The sequence below is a fragment of the Schistocerca gregaria genome, chromosome 10, assembly GCF_023897955.1.
Source record: "Schistocerca gregaria isolate iqSchGreg1 chromosome 10, iqSchGreg1.2, whole genome shotgun sequence".
Taxonomy (NCBI): Eukaryota; Metazoa; Arthropoda; class Insecta; order Orthoptera; family Acrididae; genus Schistocerca; species Schistocerca gregaria.
The window spans coordinates 66,861,615-66,886,002 of record NC_064929.1 but is presented as its reverse complement, the minus strand read 5'-3'; the positions used below and the strand labels follow the sequence as shown (position 1 = coordinate 66,886,002).

Here is a 24,388-nt window from a genome sequence, read left to right as displayed (position 1 = left end):
AAAAAAGGTAAGTTTGTGTTAAAAAAAACATACTTCCGTGCTTTTTTTTGTATTAACCAGTTACACCAGCCCGTCTCCTCACGTTCGGTCTGTGGAATCCATTCGTCAGTATTTTATGTGGTTTACGAAATATATCCAGCGGTAACGTTAGCTGACTGATATATTCAGTTCATGACAGCCAGTCTTAAAAATTTCTTTTTTCTGACGGACACACGTCCAGATCGTCCTACAACTGCTCAACGCTAAGCGCTGTTCACATCGCACAGCCCAACACTACACTGGCTAGTATTCCAACAATGCAAACCAGCCACATACTGCACACAGCACAGTCAGTGATTTTCATACAGAGCGCTACGTGGCGTTGCCAACATAAAAACCTAAACAGCCTACTTACAGTGGGAATTCAGTTCGGTGGGAAACCACCATCTGCTGCAATCATAGCGTCTTGGCGGCAGCTCATCGGACCACCGAGGACCTGTATATAACTCTGGGGAACACGTGGGTTGTGTGCGCGTCCAGAAATAATCGACGGTGACTGCAGGAGTACCAAAACAAGTTACCTACCGACAGTGTCAATGAAATTCGCCAATAGCCGTGTAACTCACGGTGTTACTTTATTTTATTTTGAAGGCTATATTCAGCATTTCCTCATGCCATCTTCAGGCCCCACACGCACCTCTCCAAATGAACGGAAATTTGATACACAGCCATAGGTCACAGGACATCGTGAAGTCCGTCGTTACACTGGTTCTTGATGCCATAAACTCTTCATATGAAGCTTTATATCCAGTGACCTACGGGTGTATATCAAAGATTCGTTCGTTTGGAGAGGTGCATATGGGGCCTGAAGGTGGCACAAGGAAATGCTGAAACTGGTAGCCTTCAAAATAAAATAACATAACATCTTACGCTACACGGCTGTTTGTGCATTTCACAGGCAATTATTTAACCAACTGATGTCCCCTATCATTAATGGACCAACAGCGATATTCCAGACTGTTCTGTACATGGCATGCAGATGCAACCTGCAAGCTAGGCCGTTAGATACGCTGTCACAAAACTTATCTTGTGGCGCCCACGCCACTAATTCACCGTAGAGTTCTGTAAACCGAGCAAGGACATACTTATAATGATATCAACTGACATTCGTGTAACATCCGTTGCAACCTGTGGCTGTACGGGTATGAGCAGCCCTTAGAGGCTGGCCTTCACACATTCCTTTTGAATATTTTGTGACTAAAACCTTCTGGCTTGCTATTTATTTTATACTAGACATGTGAGTACTGTCTGGTAGTGGTAAACAGTACATCTACATCTACATGATTACTCTGCAATTCACAATTAAGTGCTTGGCAGTGGGTATATCGAACCACAATCATACTATCTCTCTACCAATCCGAACAGCGCGCGCGAAAAACGAACACCTAAACCTTTCTGTTCAAGCTCTGATTCCTCTTACTTTATTCCTACCTATGTAGGTTGGGCTCAACAAAATATTTTCGCATTCGGAAGAGAAAGTTGGTGACTGAAATTTCGTAAATAGTTCTCGCCGCGACGAAAAAGTCTTTGCTTTAATGACTTCCATCCCAACTCGCGTATCACATCTGTCACACTCTCTCCCCTGTTCCGTGATAATACAAAACGAGCTGAATTTTTTTTTTTTTTTTTTTTTTTTTTGCACCCTTTCGATGTCCTCCGTCAATCCCACCTGGTAAGGATCCCACACCGCGCAGCAATATTCTAACAGAGGACGAACGAGTGTAGTGTAACCTGTCTCTTTAGTGGACTTGTCGCATCTTCCAAGTGTCCTGCCAATAAACGCAACCTTTGGCTCGCCTTTCCCACAATATTATCTATGTGGTCTTTCCAACTGAAGTTGTTCGTACTTTTAACACCCAGGTACTTAGTTGAATTGACAGCCGTGAGAATTGTACTATTTATCGAGTAATCGAATTCCAACGGATTTCTTTTGGAACTCGTGTGGATCACCTCACACTTTTCGTTATTTAGCGTCAACTGCCACCTGACACACCATACAACAATCTTTTCTAAATCGCTTTGCAACTGATACTGGTCTTCGGATGACCTTACTAGACGGTAAATTACAGCATCATCTGCGAAAAACCTAAGAGAACTGCTCAGATTGTCACCCAGGTCATTTATATACACTCCTGGAAATGGAAAAAAGAACACATTGACACCGGTGTGTCAGACCCACCATACTTGCTCCGGACACTGCGAGAGGGCTGTACAAGCAATGCTCACACGCACGGCACAGCGGACACACCAGGAACCGCGGTGTTGGCCGTCGAATGGCGCTAGCTGCGCAGCATTTGTGCACCGCCGCCGTCAGTGTCAGCCAGTTTGCCGTGGCATACGGAGCTCCATCGCAGTCTTTAACACTGGTAGCATGCCGCGACAGCGTGGACGTGAACCGTTTGTGCAGTTGACAGACTTTGAGCGAGGGCGTATAGTGGGCATGCGGGAGGCCGGGTGGACGTACCGCCGAATTGCTCAACACGTGGGGCGTGAGGTCTCCACAGTACATCGATGTTGTCGCCAGTGGTCGGCGGAAGGTGCACGTGCCCGTCGACCTGGGACCGGACCGCAGCGACGCACGGATGCACGCCAAGACCGTAGGATCCTACGCAGTGCCGTAGGGGACCGCACCGCCACTTCCCAGCAAATTAGGGACACTGTTGCTCCTGGGGTATCGGCGAGGACCATTCGCAACCGTCTCCATGAAGCTGAGCTACGGTCCCGCACACCGTTAGGCCGTCTTCCGCTCACGCCCCAACATCGTGCAGCCCGCCTCCAGTGGTGTCGCGACAGGCGTGAATGGAGGGATGAATGGAGACGTGTCGTCTTCAGCGATGAGAGTCGCTTCTGCCTTGGTGCCAATGATGGCCGTATGCGTGTTTGGCGCCGTGCAGGGTAGCGCCACAATCAGGACTGCATACGACCGAGGCACACAGGGCCAACACCTGGCATCATGGTGTGGGGAGCGTTCTCCTACACTGGCCGTACACCTCTGGTGATCGTCGAGGGGACACTGAATAGTGCACGGTACATCCAAACCGCCATCGAACCCATCGTTCTACCATTCCTAGACCGGCAAGGGAACTTGCTGTTCCAACAGGACAATGCACGTCCGCATGTATCCCGTGCCACCCAACGTGCTCTAGAAGGTGTAAGTCAACTACCCTGGCCAGCAAGATCTCCGGATCTGTCCCCCATTGAGCATGTTTGGGACTGGATGAAGCGTCGTCTCACGCGGTCTGCACGTCCAGCACGAACGCTGGTCCAACTGAGGCACCAGGTGGAAATGGCATGGCAAGCCGTTCCACAGGACTACATCCAGCATCTTTACGATCGTCTCGATGGGAGAATAGCAGCCTGCATTGCTGCGAAAGGTGGATGTACACTGTACTAGTGCCGACATTGTGCATGCTCTGTTGCCTGTGTCTATGTGCCTGTGGTTCTGTCAGTGTGATCATGTGATATATCTGACCCCAGGAATGTGTCAATAAAGTTTCCCCTTCCTGGGACAATGAATTCACGGTGTTCTTATTTCAATTTCCAGGAGTGTAGATCAGGAATAACAGTGGTCCCAGAACGCTTTCTTGGGGAACAGGGCACTCTCTCTCTCTCTCTCTCTCTCTCTCTCTCTCTCTCTCTCTCTCCCACTCTCTCTCTCTCTCTCTCTCTCTCTCTCTCTCTCTCTCTCTCCCTCCTGTCCACTGCCCTCACCCCCAACGGAACAACACGCACCTCTAAAAGCCCCCCAGTACGCACCCCACGCCAGGTGACCCGGATACATTACCGACAAGGCGACCACCGGGTGAACGCCATCCACGTCCCAATCCTACGGCAAACACCGCAGGCACACTACAGCGCTCTGAGCACACGCAGCCGCGTATCGCGTTACGCGCGCCGCCCACGCACCTGCGACCCGCAGGTGATCGTGACGTGCCGTTTGCTCAGCTGCGTAGCGCTGAGTCACGCATGGTGCGTAGCCGCGGTCAGCCAGGGCGTGAGCGAGTGCTACCTGCCTCCGCGATAAAAGTCGAGTCGGCCGCTGTGGTCGCGCGGTTCTAGGTGCGCAGTCCGGACCCGTGCGACTGCTACGGTCGCAGGTTCGAATCCTGCCTCGGGCGTGGATGTGTGTGATGTCCTTAGGTTAGTTAGGTTTAAGTAGTTCTAAGTTCTAGGGGACTGATGACCAGAGCAGTTGAGTCCCATAGTGCTCAGAGCCATTTGAACCATTTGATAAAAGTCGACTCCAGCGCCTTCCTGGAATACCACATCCGTGACCGTGGAACGTGATCTACACACCATACGTACACATGCCGGCAGGAGTGGCCGAGCGGTTCTAGGTGCTACAGTCTGGAACCGCGTGACTGCTACGGTCGCAGGTTCGAATCCTGCCTCGTATGATGTCCTTAGGTTAGTTAGGCTTAAGTAGTTCTAAGATCTAGGGGACTGATGGCCTCAGATGTTACGTCCCATAGTTCTCAGAGCCATTTGAACCATACGGACACCAGCGAAGAGCAACTATAAAACTTACTTTAAAAACATCGTTGTAGATCAGAACTTAAACCTAAAGCTACTTTAAATGAAAAGTCACATATTCCTGAAAGGCGCAATAACGGCCAAAACTAGGAGAAAAGTTCCCGTAATTATACGAGGGCTATTCGGAACGTAAGTTCCGCTACTTCTCAATCAAGTAACTTCTTGGCAGATGAAAACTGTGTGGCGGACCGAGACTCGAACTCGGGACCTTTGCCTTTCGCGGGCAAGCGCTCTACCGACTGAGCTACCCAAGCACGACTCACGCACCGTCCTCACAGCTTTACTTCTGCCAGTACCTCGTCTCCTACCTTGCAAACTTCACAGAAGTTCTCCTGCGAACTTTACAGAACTAGCACTCCTGGAAGAAAGAATATTGCGGAAACATGGCTTAGCCACAGCCTGGGGAATGTGCTTGGGTTGCTCAGTTGGTAGAGCACTTGCCCGCGAAAGGCAAAGGTCCCGAGTTCGAGTCTCGGTCCGGCACACAGTTTTAATCTGCCAGGAAGTTTCATATCAGCACACACTCTGCTGCAGAGTGAAAATCTCATTTTGGAAACATCCCGAAGGCTGTGGCTAAGCCATGTCTCTGCAGTATCCTTTATTTCAGGATAGCTAGTTCTGTTAGGTTCGCAGGAGAGCTTCTGTTAAGTTTGGAAGGTAGGACTCGAGTTCTAGCAGAAGTAAAGCTGTGAGGACGGGGCGTGAGTCGTGCTTGGGTAGCTCAGTTGGTACAGCACTTGCCCGCGAAAGGCAAAGGTCCGAGTTCGAGTCTCGGTCCGGCACACAGTTTTAATCTGCCAGGAAGTTTCAAGAAAATTAGAATTTGCAGTACGGTAAATGAAAACTAAACGTTACTGTGGAAGTCCTAATGGCAGATCATTGTGCGTATGAGTTCTCCATGGCAGGCTACCGATGCCATCCTTCGTCAGTCTAGACTTATAAGTATGTAAATATTTGTAACTCACATATGAGTTATGATTTTTTTGTTCTTAATCTGTAATTCCACGACGAGTACAGTATCATAGTAAAAGTGATACAAAGGTGGCTAATGCTATTGCTTTATAGACACTATGTCTGTGCCTCATACCCTCAAACACTTCATCTCTATGAGGATTAATCCATTTCTGAAATGCTAGCCTTCCCAGCGAATTCCCCGATCACATCTTACTCTACGTACCAGCGGAGCAACATCATCATGTTGAAGCTACGTTTCTTCCAGTTTTCTGCTCGTTATCTTCGGGTGAATAGATTGTCTGTTGAAGAGGTGACAGCAGTTTTTAATATGCAACACGAAATTCAGTTTGGGACGCAGCGTCGTCTCGCCATTCGTCACGAACGCTGTTATCAGAGATCTGTAGTAGTTCACAGCTCACAGTAACCTGCCTCTACCGCTGAAGATTGCGAATAGTAAACTGGCCGAAACGTTAGACGCCGCCCCGACACTCTACCGAGATGGTTTCGTAGGTTCACCTCTCTTTATCGAACAGGTACTTCCTGCCCTGAAACACACAAACGCCTTACACACAGAAACGAACTGTGTACCATCCGCGCCGCTATCAGGATAGTGTTGTGTTTACTGAATACACGGATTCTACGATGTCAAGAGCTGGTTATTTCCCTCGCACCAGTATCACACAAGCAAACCACTAGGCCTGTTAGTATTTACCTCCAGAACGTTTCAACAGCCGTTTGTTTGTCCTCCCGTGTCAACTGCGACAAGCTACCTGCCGTCCACATTATCACTTTCCCGTCCACTGTTTACTTGACGAGTTTTGGGCATTTTCCAACTGCCACTGTCACCGATTTCCGTAAGAGTTGGAATGCGCCTCCAACGTGCTTTCTGTAGATGGTCGTTCGATATTGTTGCTAACGAATGGCAGAAATTGTTACTTGATTGAGCATCTCTCCAGCATTAAACAAGTGACAAATCAAGGTCTTCCGTGTATTTTATGACATCACTCGTCGCCGTGAAGCAATCTTCGAAAGAACCGTTGTAGACACCTGCGGGACATGTTGGTACAACATGAGAAACGGTCTGTCGATGCGCACCATAGTCAAACAATGGTTAAAATGGATCTAAGCATTATGGGACTTAACATCTGAGGGCATCAGTATCATAGACTTAGAACTACTTAATCCTAACTAAGGACATCACACACATCCATACCCGAGGCAGGATTCGAACCTGCGACCGCAGTAGCAAAGCGGTTCTGGACTAAACCGCCTAGAACCGCTCGGCCACAGCGGCCGGCTGTGGGGGTACAGCCGGCATTTCCATTCATCGATGGCACTGAATCATTTTCCATCAGAGTCCTGGCTGTGACGAGAGTGGGATGTCTTGATCTCAGCCTTTTCGCTCAGGGAATAATTCGTTCATTATTCGGAGGTCAGTGTTATTAGCAATCTTCTGATATTCTCAAAGTAGCCCGCTCTTCCGTGTCGTATCAGGTGGTGGTACGTGGCTCAGTATAGGTAGCCAGTATGTGATGGTACTGATCCACAAAAAATGCCTATTCCTAGAATGAGACTTTCACTGTGCAGCCGAGTCTGCGCTGATGTGAAACTTCCTGGTAGATTAAAACTGTGTGCCCGACGAGATTCGAACTCGAGACCTTTGCCTTTCGCGGGCAAGTGCTCTTCCATCTGACCTACCCAAGCACGACTCACGCCTCGTCCTAACAGCTTTACTTCTGCCAGTACCTCGTCTCCTACCTCCCAGACTTGTACAGAAGTTCTCCTGCGAACCTTGCAGAATTAGCACTCCTGGAAGAAAGGACATTGCGGAGACATGACTTAGTCACAGTCTGGGGGATGTTTCCAGAATGGGATTTTCACTCTGCAGCAGAGTGTGCGCTGATAGTAAAGCACTTGCCCACGAAAGGCAAAGGTCCCGAGTTCGAGTCTCGGACCGGCACACAGTTTTAATCTGCCAGGAAGTTTCACATCAGCGCACACTCCGCTGCAGAGTGAAAATCTCATTCTGGAAACATCGCCCAGGCTGTGGCTAAGCCGTGTCTCCGCAGTATCCTTTCTTTCAAGAGTGGTAGTTCTGCAAAGTTCGCAGGAGCGCTTGTGTAAAGTTTGGAAGGTAGGAGCTACTGGCAGAAGTAAAGCTGTAAGGACGGTGCGTGAATCGTACTTGGGTAGGACAGATTTAAGAGCACTTGCCCGCGAAAGGCAAAGGTCCCGAGTTCGAGTCTCGGTCCAGCACACAATTTTAATCTGCCAGGAAGTTTGAATTCGCATACCCTCGTTAACCTGTACGTCTATTGCCGACAGGCAAATACTGTATCTAAAGTCAATCTCAAAGATCTCATGGCTAAAATGAATGTATCACAAGACTGTCAAAAACTGCATGGACTCTGAAGAAATCGTGGAAGAGGGTGGGCGGAGCCAAACTTGCGGGTCACGGTGTAGGTACCTGTGACGTGGCGCGACTTGCGGGCCGTGCTGTAGCTACCTGTGGCGGGCCTCGCCGCCCTCGCCTCGACGTTTCACGTCGGCGTCATCTGAGGCAGGTGGGGGCGGGCGCGGCGTGCTTTGAAGCCCCGCCCGTACCTCCAGGGAAGAATTCACGCCCCCCTGCGACCTTCGTCTTTCACCTCCAGCCGGCTGCCATTGTTCCAGCTGCAAACGTTACTGTGTGACCTACCCAATGCCTTAGTGTTTGTCCAGCCGTGCTTTGTAGTTGGAGTTTAGCCCCGGTTTAGAATAATAGCACTTGTGCTTTGTCTGCCTCACGCAGTCCCTCAGTCGCAACTTAAGTCCGAGGGTTTGAAACAAAACGCCTGGAACGAGTAACATTTCGTGACTGCAGGGAAGGTTGTCGCTCCGAAATCCGCACGCTTTATCTCCATCCCCAGAGGACGACGTTACACGCAATCATCGATATCTATGAACATGTCACCGCAAAGCCGGCCGGAGTGGCCGAGCGGTTCTGGGCGCTTCAGCCTGGAACCGTGCGACCGCTACGGCCGCAGGTTGGAATCCTGCCTCGGGTATGGATGTGTGTCGTCCTTAGGTTAGTTAGGTTTAAGTAGTTCTACGTTCTAGGGGACCGATGACCTCAGATTTTAAGTCCCATAGTGCTCAGAGCCATTTGAACCCTTTGTAATCGCAGAGGCGCCTTCATCGTTAATGGCGAAATGAAAAATATTGTGCAGGAAGTACGGACAGGCATAGATACTAAAGCTCTTCATTGTATGGTTGTACAGTTACTTAAAGGATGCAAAATTCTGTCTCTGCAAACTATTCAAAATGTGTGTTCATTGTAACATAGCGTTTCGTTCGTTACCCTACTGAAGTGTGATTTTTAATTACTTTCTTCAATAGTTTATAAAACAAACGGTTTTAGATTCATAGGGAAACCTACATTTGTATGTATAATTACAGGCCGCTGATGATGGTTTCGATGAATAAAACGAAATTCGCGTGCTGGAGTAAATAATTTCTCATTTTTTAGTACATACGTTAAAAATATTTCTTTATGTCTGCCCTACGTCATGAACAGCGGTATATTTTCACTTACCACACTTCACAATCCTGATACAATTTTAGTGTTGGGTAGGTTTTTTTTTTTTTTTCGGAGCCCGCTGACTTAGTCATCGCAAGACTGGAAATGTTATACTGCAGTTTCTTTTAGACAGTTCATCAATCTAACGTTCTCTGTGGTAACTGCAGGATTCGCAGCAAATAATCCTCGTGTATTTGAGTTGCTCACCGTGGGGCGTGCCGTTTTAACTTATTACTTCTTTAGAACAAATTCTATTTCCAACACAGTCTCCAGACAGTATCGAATGATACCACTCAATGTTCCTTTAAAACTATACCACTGTACGCCACACTGTTCAGAAGATACGGCGTCGTAGGCATTCACATGTGTGAGAAATTGACTTCTGTTTCAAGCGGAGCGTAAATTGCCTAGACAATATTTATCCCGCACTTAGTATCAAGAGCATTTAGCGTCTGGCGACAAACTTCATAATTTCAAACTTTTTTCTAAATTATTTTTTCTCGCTTACATGCTTAATGACAAAAATTTCAAGCATTAACTCTGTTGTAATCAGACGTTTGAAGCTATTGAAAGCTGAAATCTTTCCTTCTTTTTAACTGTTTGTGTACAGTATTTTCTAAGGCAGAGGTTGGGGAACAGCCCAGCATTTTCCTAAACGAACGTGGGAAACCGCCTAACAACAGCACTGAGGCTGGCTGGTGCACCAGACCAACTGTCATTAATCCATCACACTATTCGATCTGGGTGTGGTTTACCTCTGCTTCGCAGGTTAGAGCATTGTGCGTTGCGCTGAAGGGACAAGTCTGTAATTCTCTAACACCAACACCGTAAATTTCAAATCGCGAAATCGTTTAGTGACTCACATAAATCCTAAGAAGGCACGAAGCCTCGTTCAGGTATAATGTCCTGTCAAGAATGGTGTCAGTCTAATCAGGAACCGACTATAGGGTCTAATTGGAGGACGGACAACGGACGAAACTGACCGCATTCTTTTCGTAGGACCCATCTGCATATTTGATTTGAGCGATATGCGCAAACCATACAAGACCTAAATCTGGATGTCTGCGCTGGGATTTGAATCGTTCTCATCCCAAATTCAAGCTGCCGAAAGCGAAAATTAGGCCAAATTGTGCACTAGGCCAATAGTAGCGCACATTAATTTTTTTCCCAACAAGCTCTATTGAGATAAGCAAGCACTTGTTGATTAGTTTCGCTATTCCCAACCGAAATGAGCAGCGCTTAGATACTCCGAGTAGGATATCAGTGAATGTTTATTATTCGTTACGTATCGTATGCGCTGTAAGTAATAGCGGATATTCAACAAAGTGAATAAGAAAGACTTGTTTTGTAAATAAAAACTACGTTTTTTTGTTTGTCTCCCATACGGCTTTCACCTTTTTCGCTTTAAGTCATCATCAGTGGGTTCTAAAATGGTACAGTTTTGATATGATATAAGTTACTTGTACATTATAAAACAGTTCGTTCGCGTCTTGTTTTTGTGTAAATAAGTGATTACTTAGAGTTCTTCCCGTTTCCTGGTTAGCATCTACTCACGGGGTCCGTGAAATATCACCGAAAAGCGCGACTGTGTGCGTCGTTTTTGCCAGTAGCTGCTGCACAAATGCGCACCGGTTGTTTGTGTAGCAAAATGGGCGGGACTTGTAAGGTTATGGGCGGATGCATTCCGAAAGGCTCTTTCGCACAGGTAGGCGGTCCCAACTCAGGTGTGGGCCGATGCGAAGCCTCGGCTTACCTGCGCGTCGCTGCTCCCCCATTGGCTGGCCGCTCACCTGCGCTCTACTGCCATTGGCTAACGCGAAACAGGTGCCGATTGCTGTCTCAGCCAATTCCGTGTATCTACGCCGCATGGATCCCTCAACAACGTAGCAGCAGTTACGTCTCCGGTCATCTTAAATGTGAATATACACCTGCATCTATAAATTTGTATAGATTTATACACGGTGACTATGACTGGACTATACGAAACAGCATCATCAGTGTTCAATGTATTTTCTGTCTATTAAATAACAGGAAAATGGCTGTTTATGACTTCTACATGTAGAAATGTCAGTTTTTTTTAGAAAATCATTTACCGATTTGAAAACAGCAAAAATACTTTGTTACCAGTTGCCGTGGTTTGCTGTTTCCCTTACTTTGCGTTATGACTGTTTTTGTTTCACAGTTCGGGGTCTGCAGCCGTTGAGCAATTAATTTACAGAGTTATTTACATCGAAAATTTACGGCAGGGTATATTACGGTTATCATTATTCTATTATACCGAGTGATCAAAAAGTCATTTCCTGTAAAGAACATGACCTTTGCTTTGTCTTACTTTGTTATGCTAATTATTGCTATTCTGATCAGATGAAGCGCCATCTGTCGGACATTTTTTGAACTTTTGTATTTTTTTGCTTCTAGTAAAACCCCATGTCATTCCAAGCACGTGGGTCAATTTTTACCTCTCTATCTACATTATTCTGTGGTATATTTATACCACGGCATGTGGAAGTGTGTGTGTGTGTGTGTGTGTGTGTGTGTGTGTGTGTGTGTGTGTGTGTGTGCGTCCGCAATACGTTTAACATAGGCAGTCGTAAATTTTCTTTCCAAATAACTTCGTACAACAAGTTCCCTTAGGTTGCAGACGACGAACTTTGAAACAAAAAGAGCTATAACCCAAAACCCGGTAAATGACAAACAACAAGCAAGATAGAAAATGAGGTTTCTGTTTTCATATTTGTCAATGCTTATCTTAGGAAGTGAAATTTCTGTAGATACAGCAGTTTTCCCTTTACTTAATAGATAGGAAACAAAAAATCCGCTGATGCTACTGTACCTTTAACGAGACAAGCCTGGGGTCGAAAGAAGAAAAATGTTGTTTGGCCAAACTGGAACCTAACCGAAAACAAATTTATCGCGCCTTATGACGCAGTTCCTATTCCGAGATCACTCTTAACTACCTTACAATGACGCAGTGAACGGGTTTGCGACAGTTAAAAATTCGAGAACGGCAAGATATTGAGCCCCGGTTTGCTTCAGCCACCGGCAGGAAGGGGAGGGCGGTTTCGCGGCATCCCATTGGTCAGCTGGCTCGGCACGCCCAGGTGAGAGGAGCGATCAACAGGTGAGCTGCGCTGCGCACCCCCCACCACTTTCCCCCCTCCCCCCACCCTACTAGCTGGTGGTCAGGTGCGATCTTCGGCCTGCTATTGGCTGCCTACTCTGCCATTATCTGTTCACGGAACGCTTCTCCACAGGTGAATCATCACCCAATTACACGCAGGCACAGCATGCGGACAGCCATCAAAACTTATTTGTATCCCGCAATGGCAGAAACTTCGGTTTGCATTTTATCTCCACAGCGCACTGGATGGAATCTCCAGGCATTAGGTTCTGTTTTGACAATTTCGACGAATAAACTGCAATGGTGGCTAACGAGCGTTCTTATTATATTTACTATTAATGATTTATTCATCGAGGTTTCGACCACTACTGTGGTCATCTTCAGACCATTGTGTAGAGTTTCCTACTCAATGGTCAGACAGTAGTGGTCGAAACCGGTCACCGTGATAAATAAATCGTGATCAAGACTGTTGTTAATAGTAATTATTTGTAAGACATTGATCACTGCCACTCCCATAATGTATTCAAAAGTTATTATTATAACACTTCATATGCTACTAGTCCAATAAAACAAAGTTAATAATTCATGTAGTGTTTGTCTGGAATGATTGAGGATGCGTGTCACATATTAGTCAGGGTGAAAACTTTTTACAGCCGAGCTCCTATAAATAAACCGATTATTATAACAAAACGTGTTCATTTTGAGTTGGAACTTCATGCCAAGCCGTTATATTAGTGGCTAAAATGCAACATGCTATACATAGGTTTGTCACAAAACATTTAACGTCAGAAATCCGCATTTTAGTGTTGTACAATAAAACTTCTTGAATACGTGAAGATGCCACAGGAAAGTCTGTGCAGCTGTTGTAAATAAAGAGATATCTATGCGATCTTGGCTTCAGAAAATTGTTACCGAGTAATACAGATTTATCAACATGAGAAAATTCAGTCTTATTAGAAAGAGGCTGATAGTTGTGAAGTACAAAAAATAATAAAAAATATTTGCATGTTATTCAAAAATTGACAGTGGGAATTGATGCCGTTTCGCAGCAGTTTTTTTTTTCACGTTTTAAGTGCACTGGACATGACACGAGGTTCCACTAACTAGAACAACACACAATTTTCAGTTTTCACTGAAGCTCCGTGAACATTAACTACTTTTCCCAATTTGAACAATACCGCCGTACACGTACAAGTGAACTCTCCGCGGTTTCGTGTCGGGCCCCGCCAGTAAGACCGCCCACAGTGTCTTTGGGGGGGGGGGTGTCGTCCACCGCCCCCCCCCTCCCCCCCCTCCGCCCCCACCCCCGCTTTTGTCCACACGGCTCCTCTGTGGGCCAGATGGCGGGCCCTGAGTACTCAGCCGTGGGAACGTCTCACGTGTTCGCCAGGATGGCAAATCATCGTTTGCGTTCGTGCAAATGTGTCTCATCTATGGCGCGGCTCCATCAAAGGCCCTGCTAAATAGGCGACGTTACCGGTAGCAGTAATCGTGGCACGTGTGTACCTCTTCTTGCTGTGCTCATTATGCACTTTGCACACGACCTTGTGAGTTTAGCAGGAGAACAAGGTATAACGCCCCCCCCCCCCCCCCCGTATATTCGCGCCGATGTCTGCTCGCGTACGTCACCGGTGACGTCATATTTAATCGGATTTGTGACCAGGAATTTCCCATCATTATGATTCTCATTGCTGGTACACCTATTATTGCGAATGACTATGTTGAATCGAACAACTTTCCGAATTTCACATACGAGCTAGCTTTCGGTAGTACTTTGTAGCTCACTTGTTACTTCTTCCGTCGGCAATTTCCAACGATCCATGACCGTGAGTACATGAGCTGGTCTCGGTTTAGCTGCGGTTGTTCTTTCTTCACAGTCGCAGCACTACAGAATAAAACGCTTTTCTTGGAACACTTTTAGTTTCAAAATGAATATACGTCCACATCCATTTATTTTGTTGCTATGGTCTGGTGAATCTAATAAAACATGTGCCAGACGCGTATCTGCAGTAGTAGACGAAATTAAGAACGACATATCATACATATGTCATTCTGAAAGCAAACCCTGAAAGTTCCCCCCACCCCTGTCTTGTATACCGGCACAGCGTAGTTTGTTGATTTACCGATAGTTATCGCTAGTCGCAAACATGGCGAGTTCAGGAGCGGAGTGATCTCTCTGTGTGTTGGAGTTCATGAAATGGCCTCCCCGATCACCAGTTCTCACTCCGTGTGACTTTTTTCTGTGGAGACATATTAAAGACCTGGTGTCAGTACCGCCTCTACCACGTGATGTAGCAGAGCTCCGGGAGAGAATACGGGAAGCGACTGCCACAGTCGACGATGCCATGCTGGGACGGGTATGGCAAGAATTCGGTTACCGTGTTGACGTCTGCCGGGGTCACTCACGGTTCGCATATCGAATGTTTGTAAGAAAAAAAACTCTGAGTTCAAAATGCAGTACGTATGACATCTGTACAATGTTTAGTTCTTGTGCTATAAATAATTGAAAGTGTTCACGGACTTTATGTACACCTTGCATATGGTGTATATTTTAAGTTGGCAAACTAGAATAACTCGTATAATAATTTTTACACGAAAAAATATGTAGAATCCAAAGTTGATCGTTTTCGAGGGCGACATCTTCTGGTGCTAAAATTAGCCCGCTGCCTCAGCCCCGTGGGGGTTTAGCTGCGGGGGTAGAAACAGATTCTACAAAAAAAAAGATACGTACATTTTGTCTTAAACATTTGTTTAGATTATTGGTATTTCAGCCTACATCCTTCTGAATCTGCTTACTGTATTCGTCTCTTGGTCTCCCTCTACGATTTTTACCCTCCACGCTGCCCTCCAATACTTAATGTGTCATCCCTTGATGCCTCAGAACATGTCCTACCAACCGATCCCTTCTTCTAGTCAAGTTGTGCCACAAGCTCCTCTTCTCCCCAATTCTCTTCAATACCTCCTCATTAGTTATGTGATCTACCCATCTAATCTTCAGCATTATTCTGTAGCACCACATTTCTAAAGCTTCTCTTCTCTTGTTGTCCAAACTACTTATCGTCCACGTTTTACTTCTATATATGGCTACACTCCATACAAACACCGTGTCTCTATCCCTATTCTCTCTCTCTCTCTCTAGATAGATAAATAGAGAGAGGGGAGGGGTGCAAATTTTGACGCTGGTAACGGTGGTCTGAAATACGGTCCAGCAGGTCACGTAGAGAATACGCTTAGGAACTCGGGGTAGACGTGACGGTGCATACCAGAGCAGTTCTCTGTGTAACTGCAGGGTAGGACAGCAACAGGACACACACACAGTACTGCGGTCCTGCGCCATCGGCCTCGGTGTGCAGGTAGAGAGGGACTCTGCGGCCCACCCACCCTAGCTAGCCCTGTGGGGGGGGGGGGGGGGGGGGGGGGGGGAGAAGAGGACAGGTCGCTTTTTGTGCTCCGCTCGTCGGCAGGTAGGCGCTGGGGAGACCAGACGCCGCCTCTCTCTCTCTCTTTCTCTTTCTCTCTTCCCCCCCCCCCCCCCCCCCCGCCAACCATCCCTCCTCCCTTCAGTCCTACCCCCTCCCACGCACACCTGCAACACCGCGGTCTCGTAGCCACAGTCACAGCAGAGCACAGTACTGCCTGTGGTACCAGCAGCCTCGGCGCCTCACATGCTGGACCTCGAGCCGTTCACCCACTGTAAGTACACTCCCCGATGTCTCTTCGGCCCGTCTCTTCACAGGTCCCGTTCCGAAAATTGATTAGTAGCATTAGTTACACTACACTCCTCCCTGTTCCGTGCCAACCTCTTCGTTCCGTCGTACGAGCTCTCTCCTTCTTCATAGTTCGGCTGCTTAGCGGGGTTTCAGCCAGTATGATAGCTCAGCGTATTCGGTCAGAGGGTTAGCTGTCTTCCGCAATGGAAAAAAAAATCTGAGTTAATAGCTTGAGGGGGGTAGGACGTCAAACGGGCTGACTTGGAGCAGGAGAGGCACCACAGGACATTTTATTTTCTACTGTCTATACTTTTACAAATAAATTCATAAAACTTTGTCAGCATCACCAGGAAGGATTCAGGATTCACACTCATTCCAGTGGAAGTTCGAAAACATAATTTTTTTTATGTGTGAGATTTCATCATTTTTTCACTTACTAATGGCTGCATTTGTTCCTATAGGTACACTTTTCTTCATAAGTTAGAGAGATTTTTCGATGAATTTTGCACAGCATACACACCATACTTACAGGTGAATGAAACTCTGGAATTTATTTAATTTATGGAAAAACGAATAAGCTGTTGTATTTTAAACTTCTTGTTTAGAAAAAACAAATTTTTTAGTTGATTACCTCAATTTTTACCACAGTTTTTAATAGATTTGGAAAATTCTAGAGTTTCATACACCTTAAGTATGGTTTGTATACTGTGGAAAATTCATCGACGAATCTCCCTTACTTGTGAAGAAAGGTGTACCTATAGCAAGAAATGCTGTCATTAGTAAGTGAAAAAAATGATGAAATTTCACATGTAAAAAAATTATTTCGTTATTTTTTGCAGCTTCCACTCCTAAGAGTATGAATTCTGAATGCTTAGTGGTCATGCTGACAAAGTTTTATAAATTTTATGAATTTATTTGTAAAAGTATAGACAGTGGAAATTGAAATGTCCCGTGGTGCCTCTCCTGCTCCAAGTCGGCCCGTTTGACTTCCTACCCCCCTTAAGGATGAACTTGAAAAAGCGGCATGGGACGTCCGTCCCGAACAAAGAGATAGAACAATAACGAACAAAATGAGATTTAAAAAAGTGGTAACGTGCTTGCCTACCATGCAGGGGGCCCGTGTTCGGGTGTCGGCCGAGTTGCGTATTTTCTCCGCTCGTGGACTGGGTGTTGTTTTGTTCTCAATATCATTTCAAGTCGTTAACTCTACTTTTCTGTCTATAATGTTTCTGAAATTAAACAAACAGAAAGAGGGGCTAATCTCTAGGAAGAAGCCACATGCTTGAGTATTTCTGGTATCTCAACTGCAGATTTTTCAGCGCTCATTTAACTTTAGGACTCTGTAGCTCAGAATGAACAAATATGGACTTGTACCACGTCCTCATCACCGGCATGCATGTCGCCCAATGTGACGTCGACTGAAATAAGACTTGGCGGTCGAACGTCCCCGGATGGGGCATCCCGGCCAACAATGCTACACGATCATTTAATTTCATTTTTTTCCCCACTTCATACCCATACTGCCCTTGTTGAGAAGAATAATAAACTATTCTCTTTCTCGTGACACCCACTTTACGCAGGTCTACTCGCCTCGTTTGTTAATAGCTACCGATTTTCAATTTCATATTCCTACAGCTCCTTCTTTACGCGTAAACTTACAGAATCTTAATTATGCTAGTTTTATTACTCCCGGATTAGCCTGAGAAAGACTGAGCATCTCTGCTGTTCAGGACTTAGCAAACGGAACGATTGAGCTTGGAGATAGGGAGTTTTGGTTCAGCTATGTACTGAGCAAGACAGCTAGGAGTGGATAGACGAGCGCTGCCTTGCAGCACCACGAGGCCGGCCGACGTCCTCACAACGACGCCGCTCCGCCACGCTGTATTCGGTGATATTGCGCCCGCTCCGGCCACTGGTTAATTTATTGGATCACGTAGGCAAAGTTTTCACGAGGGTTTGATGGGCCGTGTATTTTAGAATTCTTCTCGCACTTCGCATTACGCCTGGGTCAGTCGATAGGAATCATTTTGATTTATCGTGCTTTACTTCACGCAAACGCAATTTATTACCACTGCCTGGTAGGAGAGTCATGTAATGTGAGTATTGAAGGTCGCGAGAAAAAATAAATTTCTGATAATCGACTGCATCTGTTTTCAATCAAGTAGTTGAAATCCCAAGTCACTTTCTTAATTAATTTTATGTTCAACATTTGCGTCTGGTGTTCAATAGCTGAATATAACATCAATGTGCACCCCTTTTTAATTAAAAGTGATCAATTCTGAATCAATTAATGCCAACACTGCCACCGCAGTTCAATCAGGAGTCACAGGGCCTTATTACTTTATTTTTCGTTATCCGATATTGTGGCAGTTTTGCACTCTCTGTTGATCTGTTAGTCAATTAGCTGGGTTGAGCACACGCCAGAAGCTGTTAGATAAGATGCAACTACGATCTTGCACCATGTTGTAGCATACTGCAGACGTGTGCCTTGTCCTTGTCCAGAACTCCCCTGGAGGCGTTACCACGCTAGTTAACACCTGCCGTTCTTTCTCTCTCTATGCAGTCCCCTTGCCGGCGGCCCCGACGGCGAAGGAGTCGGAGCTGTTGGCCGCCACCTCCGCGGCGCCCTCCGCCTCCGCCGCCCCCGCGGACGCGACGTCGCCCCCGCTGCCCGCCTCCGGCGCCGCCCCCGCCGACTTCTTCCACATCGAGTGCCCGCAGTGCCGCAAGGCCTACCCGGGCTTCCAGGCGCTGCGCGAGCACGTGGAGGCGGAGCACCCCAGGAGCGCCGCCTCCGCCGCCCCCGCCGCCCCCGGCGCCATCTCGCCCCCGACGCCGACGCCCGGCGGCGCCTACCCCTGCCCGCAGTGCAGCGTCACCTTCGCCACCAGGGACCAGCTGGAGAAGCACGAGCTCCTGCACTCGCCCAACGCCACAGTCGTAAGTACCCTCTGCCACTCACTCGCCGTGTCTTGCTGCTGCCGCGCGCGAACCTCTAGCTCTGATTTTGTCGGACTGCTCGTCAGATTCTGTGCAGACTGTATTAGACGCCTAAACAATGTGAGGAAGTTTCGTCTGTAACCGACATCGTCAGGGTCAGCAAATTGCTAGGGATCGTGAAACGGACGCGGATAACATTCGCGTCACATGACTCTATGGACACAGTACATCATTTCCACGTACCACGATGTATCAAAAACAGCAGGAACTTTTGGTTAGCATTCGATGTGAGGTGCCTGGGAGTTACCATATTGGATTTCGTATCACAACCTGCGTGTTATCGTTCAGTATATATATATATATATATATATATATATATATATATATATATATATAGGAAGGTAGTATCTGTTCCCGAAAGAACAGTTACCGTTGATGACCATGCAGCTTTCGTTAGAAAGAAATGATAATTAAGTGGACACCATAGCTAGAAACAGGCGTTGATATACTTCATTGGGGAAATGTCGAAAATAAAATGTATATCAACGCCTGTTTCCAGCTAGGGTGTCCATTTAATTATCATTTCACACATACACCCCCCCCCCCCCCCCACACACACACACACACACATACACACACATAGTGTCGGAAGTTCCACGCGGCTTTTCGCGGATAATGCTGTAGTACACAGAGAAGTTGCAGCATTAGAAAATTGGAGCGAAATGCAGGAAGATCTGCAGCGGATAGGAACTTGGTGCAGAGAGTGTCAACTGGCCCTTAACATAATAGGCAAATGTAATGTATTACGAATACATAGAAAGAAGGCTCCTTTACTGTATGATTATATGATAGCGGAACAAACACTGGTAGCAGTTACTTCAGTAAAATATCTGGGAGTATGCCTACGGAATGATTTGAAGTGGAATGATCATATAAAATTAATTGTTGGTAAGGCGGGTGCCAGGTTGAGATTCATTGCGAGAGCCCTTAGAAAATGTAGTCCGTCAACAAAGGAGGTGGCTTACAAAACACTCGTTCGACCTATATTTGAGTATTGCTCATCAGTGTGGGATCCGTACCAGGTCGGGTTGACGGAGGAGATAGAGAAGATCCAAAGAAGAGCGGCGCGTTTCGTCACAGGGTTATTTGGTAAGCGTGACAGCGTTACGGAGATATTCAGCAAACTAAAGTGGCAGAGGCGCTCTGCATCGCGGTGTGGCTTGCTGTCCAGGTTCCGAGAGGGTACGTTTCTGGATGAGGTATGGAATATATTGCTTCCCCCTACTTATACCTCCCGAGGAGATGACGAATGCAAAATTAGAGAGATTCGAGCGCTTTCAGACAGTCGTTCTTCCCGCGAACCATACGCGACTGGAACAGAAAAGAAAGGTAATGACAGTGGCATGTAAAGCGCCCTCCGCCACACACCGTTGGGAGGCTTGCGGAGTATAAATATAGATGTAGAAGTAGCGGCTCCGGTACCGCAAACTGACAGAACGGCCTGGAGAGCGGTGTGCTGATCACATGTCGCTTCATATCTGCATCCAGTGACGCCTCTGGGCTGAGGATGACACGGCGGCCGGTCGGTACCGTTGGGCCTTCCAAGGCTTGTTCGGACAGAATTTTACTGCGTCACGTACCACTAAATGCACCACGAAGTATTCAATGACGCGGTGGGTGGAAGTCTGAGGAGAGTAAGAGCAAATGGACTATCAGACCATTTGTGTGATTGGATTGAAGAGTTCCTAGATAACAGAACGCAGCATGTCATTCTCAATGGAGAGAAGTCTTCCGAAGTAAGTGATTTAAGGCGTGCCGCAGGGGAGTGTCATAGGACCGTTGCTATTCATGATATACATAAATGACTTGGTGGATGACATCGGAAGTTCACTGAGGCTTTTTGCTGATGATGCTGTGGTGTATCGAGAGGTTGTAACAATGGAAAATTGTACTGAAATGCAGGAGGATCTGCAACGTATTGACGCATGGTGCAGGGAATGGCAATTGAATCTCAATGTAGACAAGTGTAATGTGCTGCCAGTACATAAAAAGAAAGATCCCTTATTTAGCTACAATATAGCAGGTCAGCAACTGGAAGCAGTTAATTCCATAAATTATCTGGGAGTAGGCATTGGGAGTGATTTAAAACGGAATGATCATATAAAGTTGATCGTCGGTAAAGCAGATGCCAGACTGAGATTCATTGGAAGAATCTTAAGGAAATGCAATCCGAAAACAAAGGAAGTAGGTTACAGTACGCTTGTTCTCCCACTGCTTGAATACTGCTCAGCAGTGTGGGATCCGTACCAGATAGGGTTGATAGAAGAGATAGAGAAGATCCAACGGAGAGCAGCGCGCTTCGTTACAGGATCATTTAGTAATCGCGAAAGCATTACTGAGATGATAGATAGACTCCAATGGAAGACTCTGCAGGAGAGACGCTCAGTAGCTCGGTACGGGCTTTTGTTGAAGTTTCGAGAACATACCTTCACCGAAGAGTCAAGCCGTATATTATTACCTCCTACGTGTATCTCGCGAAAAGACCCTGAGGATAAAATCAGAGAGATTAGAGCCCACACAGAGGCATACCGACAATCCTTCTTTCCACGAACAATACGAGACTGGATTAGAAGGGAGAACCGATAGCGGTACTCAAGGTACCCTCCGCCACACACCGTCAGGTGGCTTGAGGAGTATGGATGTAGATGTATATTCCGATGGAGACGTAGGAAGCGGGCGCACAGCCTTTTAACCTGCTCGGCCGACCCAGAGCCTGACAGGTCCTGTGTGACGCAGCTACTTGCCAGGCCTGGGACGGAAGTTAGCCGACAACATCCTGCAGTTTTACAGTAGTTTTACTGCCCGCCGCACGCGCCATTCGTCCGCTGGCAGTCAGGAAGTCTGTGTCCGGTGGAAGGCGACCTTTCGTTTCTTTTTCTCCCTGCCCCACCCCCCCTGGTTGCAGGGACACTTGCTCCGGCGTGTTTATTTACCGAAACAAACACGGCGACGCGACACGGCGCACATTCGCGCTATAAACGCGTGCGTTCTATTTACATTCCTGCGCCCGTCGGCACTTTGCCCTATGACGCCATCTTCCTGCAGGCCCGCCTGTCTCCGACGCGAAGTCGGACGAGCGCGACGTCGTTCGACGTCCAGTTTGTCCGCCGCACCCAGCCGCCTCTCTTTGTGCTCGAGGGGAAAAGCTTACACTAATCGATCGAACACCCTCTGCGCTGCGACCGACGGACTAGAAATATCGATACATGTCGAATCATCTCGATCTGTAATCCGGCAGCTTCCTCTGAGCTGACGACACTGTTTTCTTCATCCTCGACGGCCGCTGTGGCCGAGCGGTTCTAGGCGCTTCAGTCCAGAACCGCGCTGCTCCTACGGTCGCAGGTTCGAATCCTGCCTCGGGGTTGGATGTTGTATCCTCCCAACAATAAAAACAATATCTTTATTTCATTCAGTGTAACTGCCCAATAGATAAATTCCGTAACCTACCAATAATACAATGTGACTAACCTCTCAATTAAATTGCGACTCACTTATAACCTTTCAATAATTGACTGTGAATTCAAACGGGTAAATTTTGGACGTCAGCAGTGCTGCGTGATGGCCCTGAAAATTCATTCTGAATAAATTCTAAAATATTCCCTCAATTAGGTCGCCGGATAACGCGTATATATCTGCCCCTATAAGAAATTTTTCTTGCGCAGCTCAGTGCAATACTGGCAGATTTCTCATGTATAAAATGAAACAACTGATTTTTCTTTTTCAATAATCGGGCTGACCAAGGATTGGATAAATTAGTAAATTCTTTAAATTGAAATGAATGATTGTCAAAAGTTACTCTTTATGAGAAAGATTATTATTAAGAGATTTTTTAAAAACATTTACATGGGACTTGATATTACAATATTACATATGCGCGAGGCAGCTTTTACCTTATCCTACATCGCTCAGACTCCGCCATCGCTCCCCACAACCGGCCTAGCAAATCGATACAAAAAAAAAAAAAAAAAAAAAAAATGGTTCAAATGGCTCTGAGCACTATGGGACGTAACATCTACGGTCACCAGTCCCCTAGAACTTAGAACTACTTTAACCTAACTAACCTAAAGACATCACACAACACCCAATCATCACGAGGCAGAGCAAATCCCTGACCCCGCCGGGAATCGAACCCGGGAAACTCGATACACACGACTGGTAGCTACAGCTTCTACTGCTGCACAGTTCCTACTGCTGACAACACCGCTTTCTTGTCTGAGATTCTCTTATAGCTTACATATCGCAGGCAGCACGTGAGCAACAAATTCTTTAATCCTGGACCTCTTACAATGTGTGTGATGTCCTTAGGTTAGTTAGGTTTAAGTAGTTCTAAGTTCTACGGGACTGATGACCTCACATGTTAAAGTCCCATAGTGCTTAGAGCCATTCGAAGCTTGCCATTCTTAATCCTCTTCGGCACGACTGGATACTTAAATGAACGCCTACGAGTTTATACATAATACTGTGCTGCGGTTTTTGCGTTTCCATAGCCAGAAACTTATATGTCGCCAAGCAGCGTAACTCGAGGCAGGCAAATTATCAACACTACATTCATTTACACTACTGGCCATTAAAATTGCTACACCACGTAGATGACGTGCTACAGACGCGAAATTTAACCGGCAGGAAGAAGATGCTGTGATATGCAAATGATTAGCTTTCCAGAGCATTCACACAAGGTTGGCGCCGGTGGCGACACCTACAACGTGCTGACATGAGGAAAGTTTCCAACCGATTTCTCATACACAAACAGCAGTTGACCGGCGTTGCCTAATGAAGCGTTGTTGTGATGCCTCGTGTAAGGAGGAGAAATGCGTACCGACACGTTTCCGACTTTGATAATTGTACCCTGTCGCGATTGCTGTTTATCGTATCGCGACATTGCTGCTCGCGTTGGTCGAGATTCAATGACTGTTACCAGAATATGCAATCGTTGTCTTCAGGAGGGTAATACGGAACGCCGTGCTGGATCCGAACGGCCTCGTATCACTAGCAGTCGAGATGACAGGCATCTTGTCCGCATGGCTGTAACGGATCGTGCAGCCACGTCTCGATCCCTGAGTCAACAGATGGAGACGTTTGCAAGACAACAACCATTTGCTCGAACAGTTCGATGACTTTTGCAGCAGCACGGACTATCAGCTCGGAGGCCGTGCTGCGATTACCCTTGACGCTGCATCACACACAGGAGCGCCTGCGATGGTGTACTCGACGACGACCCTGGGTGTACAAATGGGACGTCATTTTTTCGGATGAATCCAGGTTCTGTTTACAGCATCATGATGGTCGCATCCGTGTTTGGCGACATCGCGGTAAACGTACATTGGAAGCGTGTATTCGTCATCGCCATACTAGCGTATCACTCGGCGTGATGGTATTGGGTGCCATTGGTTACACGTCTCGGTCACCTCTTGTCGCATTAACGGCACTTTGAACAGTGGACGTTACATTTCAGATGTGTTACGACTCGTGGCT

At 46.8% G+C, this 24,388-nt stretch overlaps 1 protein-coding gene across 2 annotated transcripts in view; it reads left to right on the top strand.

Annotated features, from left to right (window-relative positions):
- The window catches only part of LOC126293269 (zinc finger protein 1), a 177,006-nt gene that overhangs the window by 43,269 nt on the left and 109,349 nt on the right, over nt 1-24,388 (top strand). For both annotated transcript variants that reach the window (XM_049986390.1, XM_049986391.1), the window contains exon 2: nt 18,480-18,856. In XM_049986390.1, the coding sequence (XP_049842347.1) occupies nt 18,480-18,856 (377 nt within the window). The remainder of the gene's footprint in view (nt 1-18,479; nt 18,857-24,388) is intronic.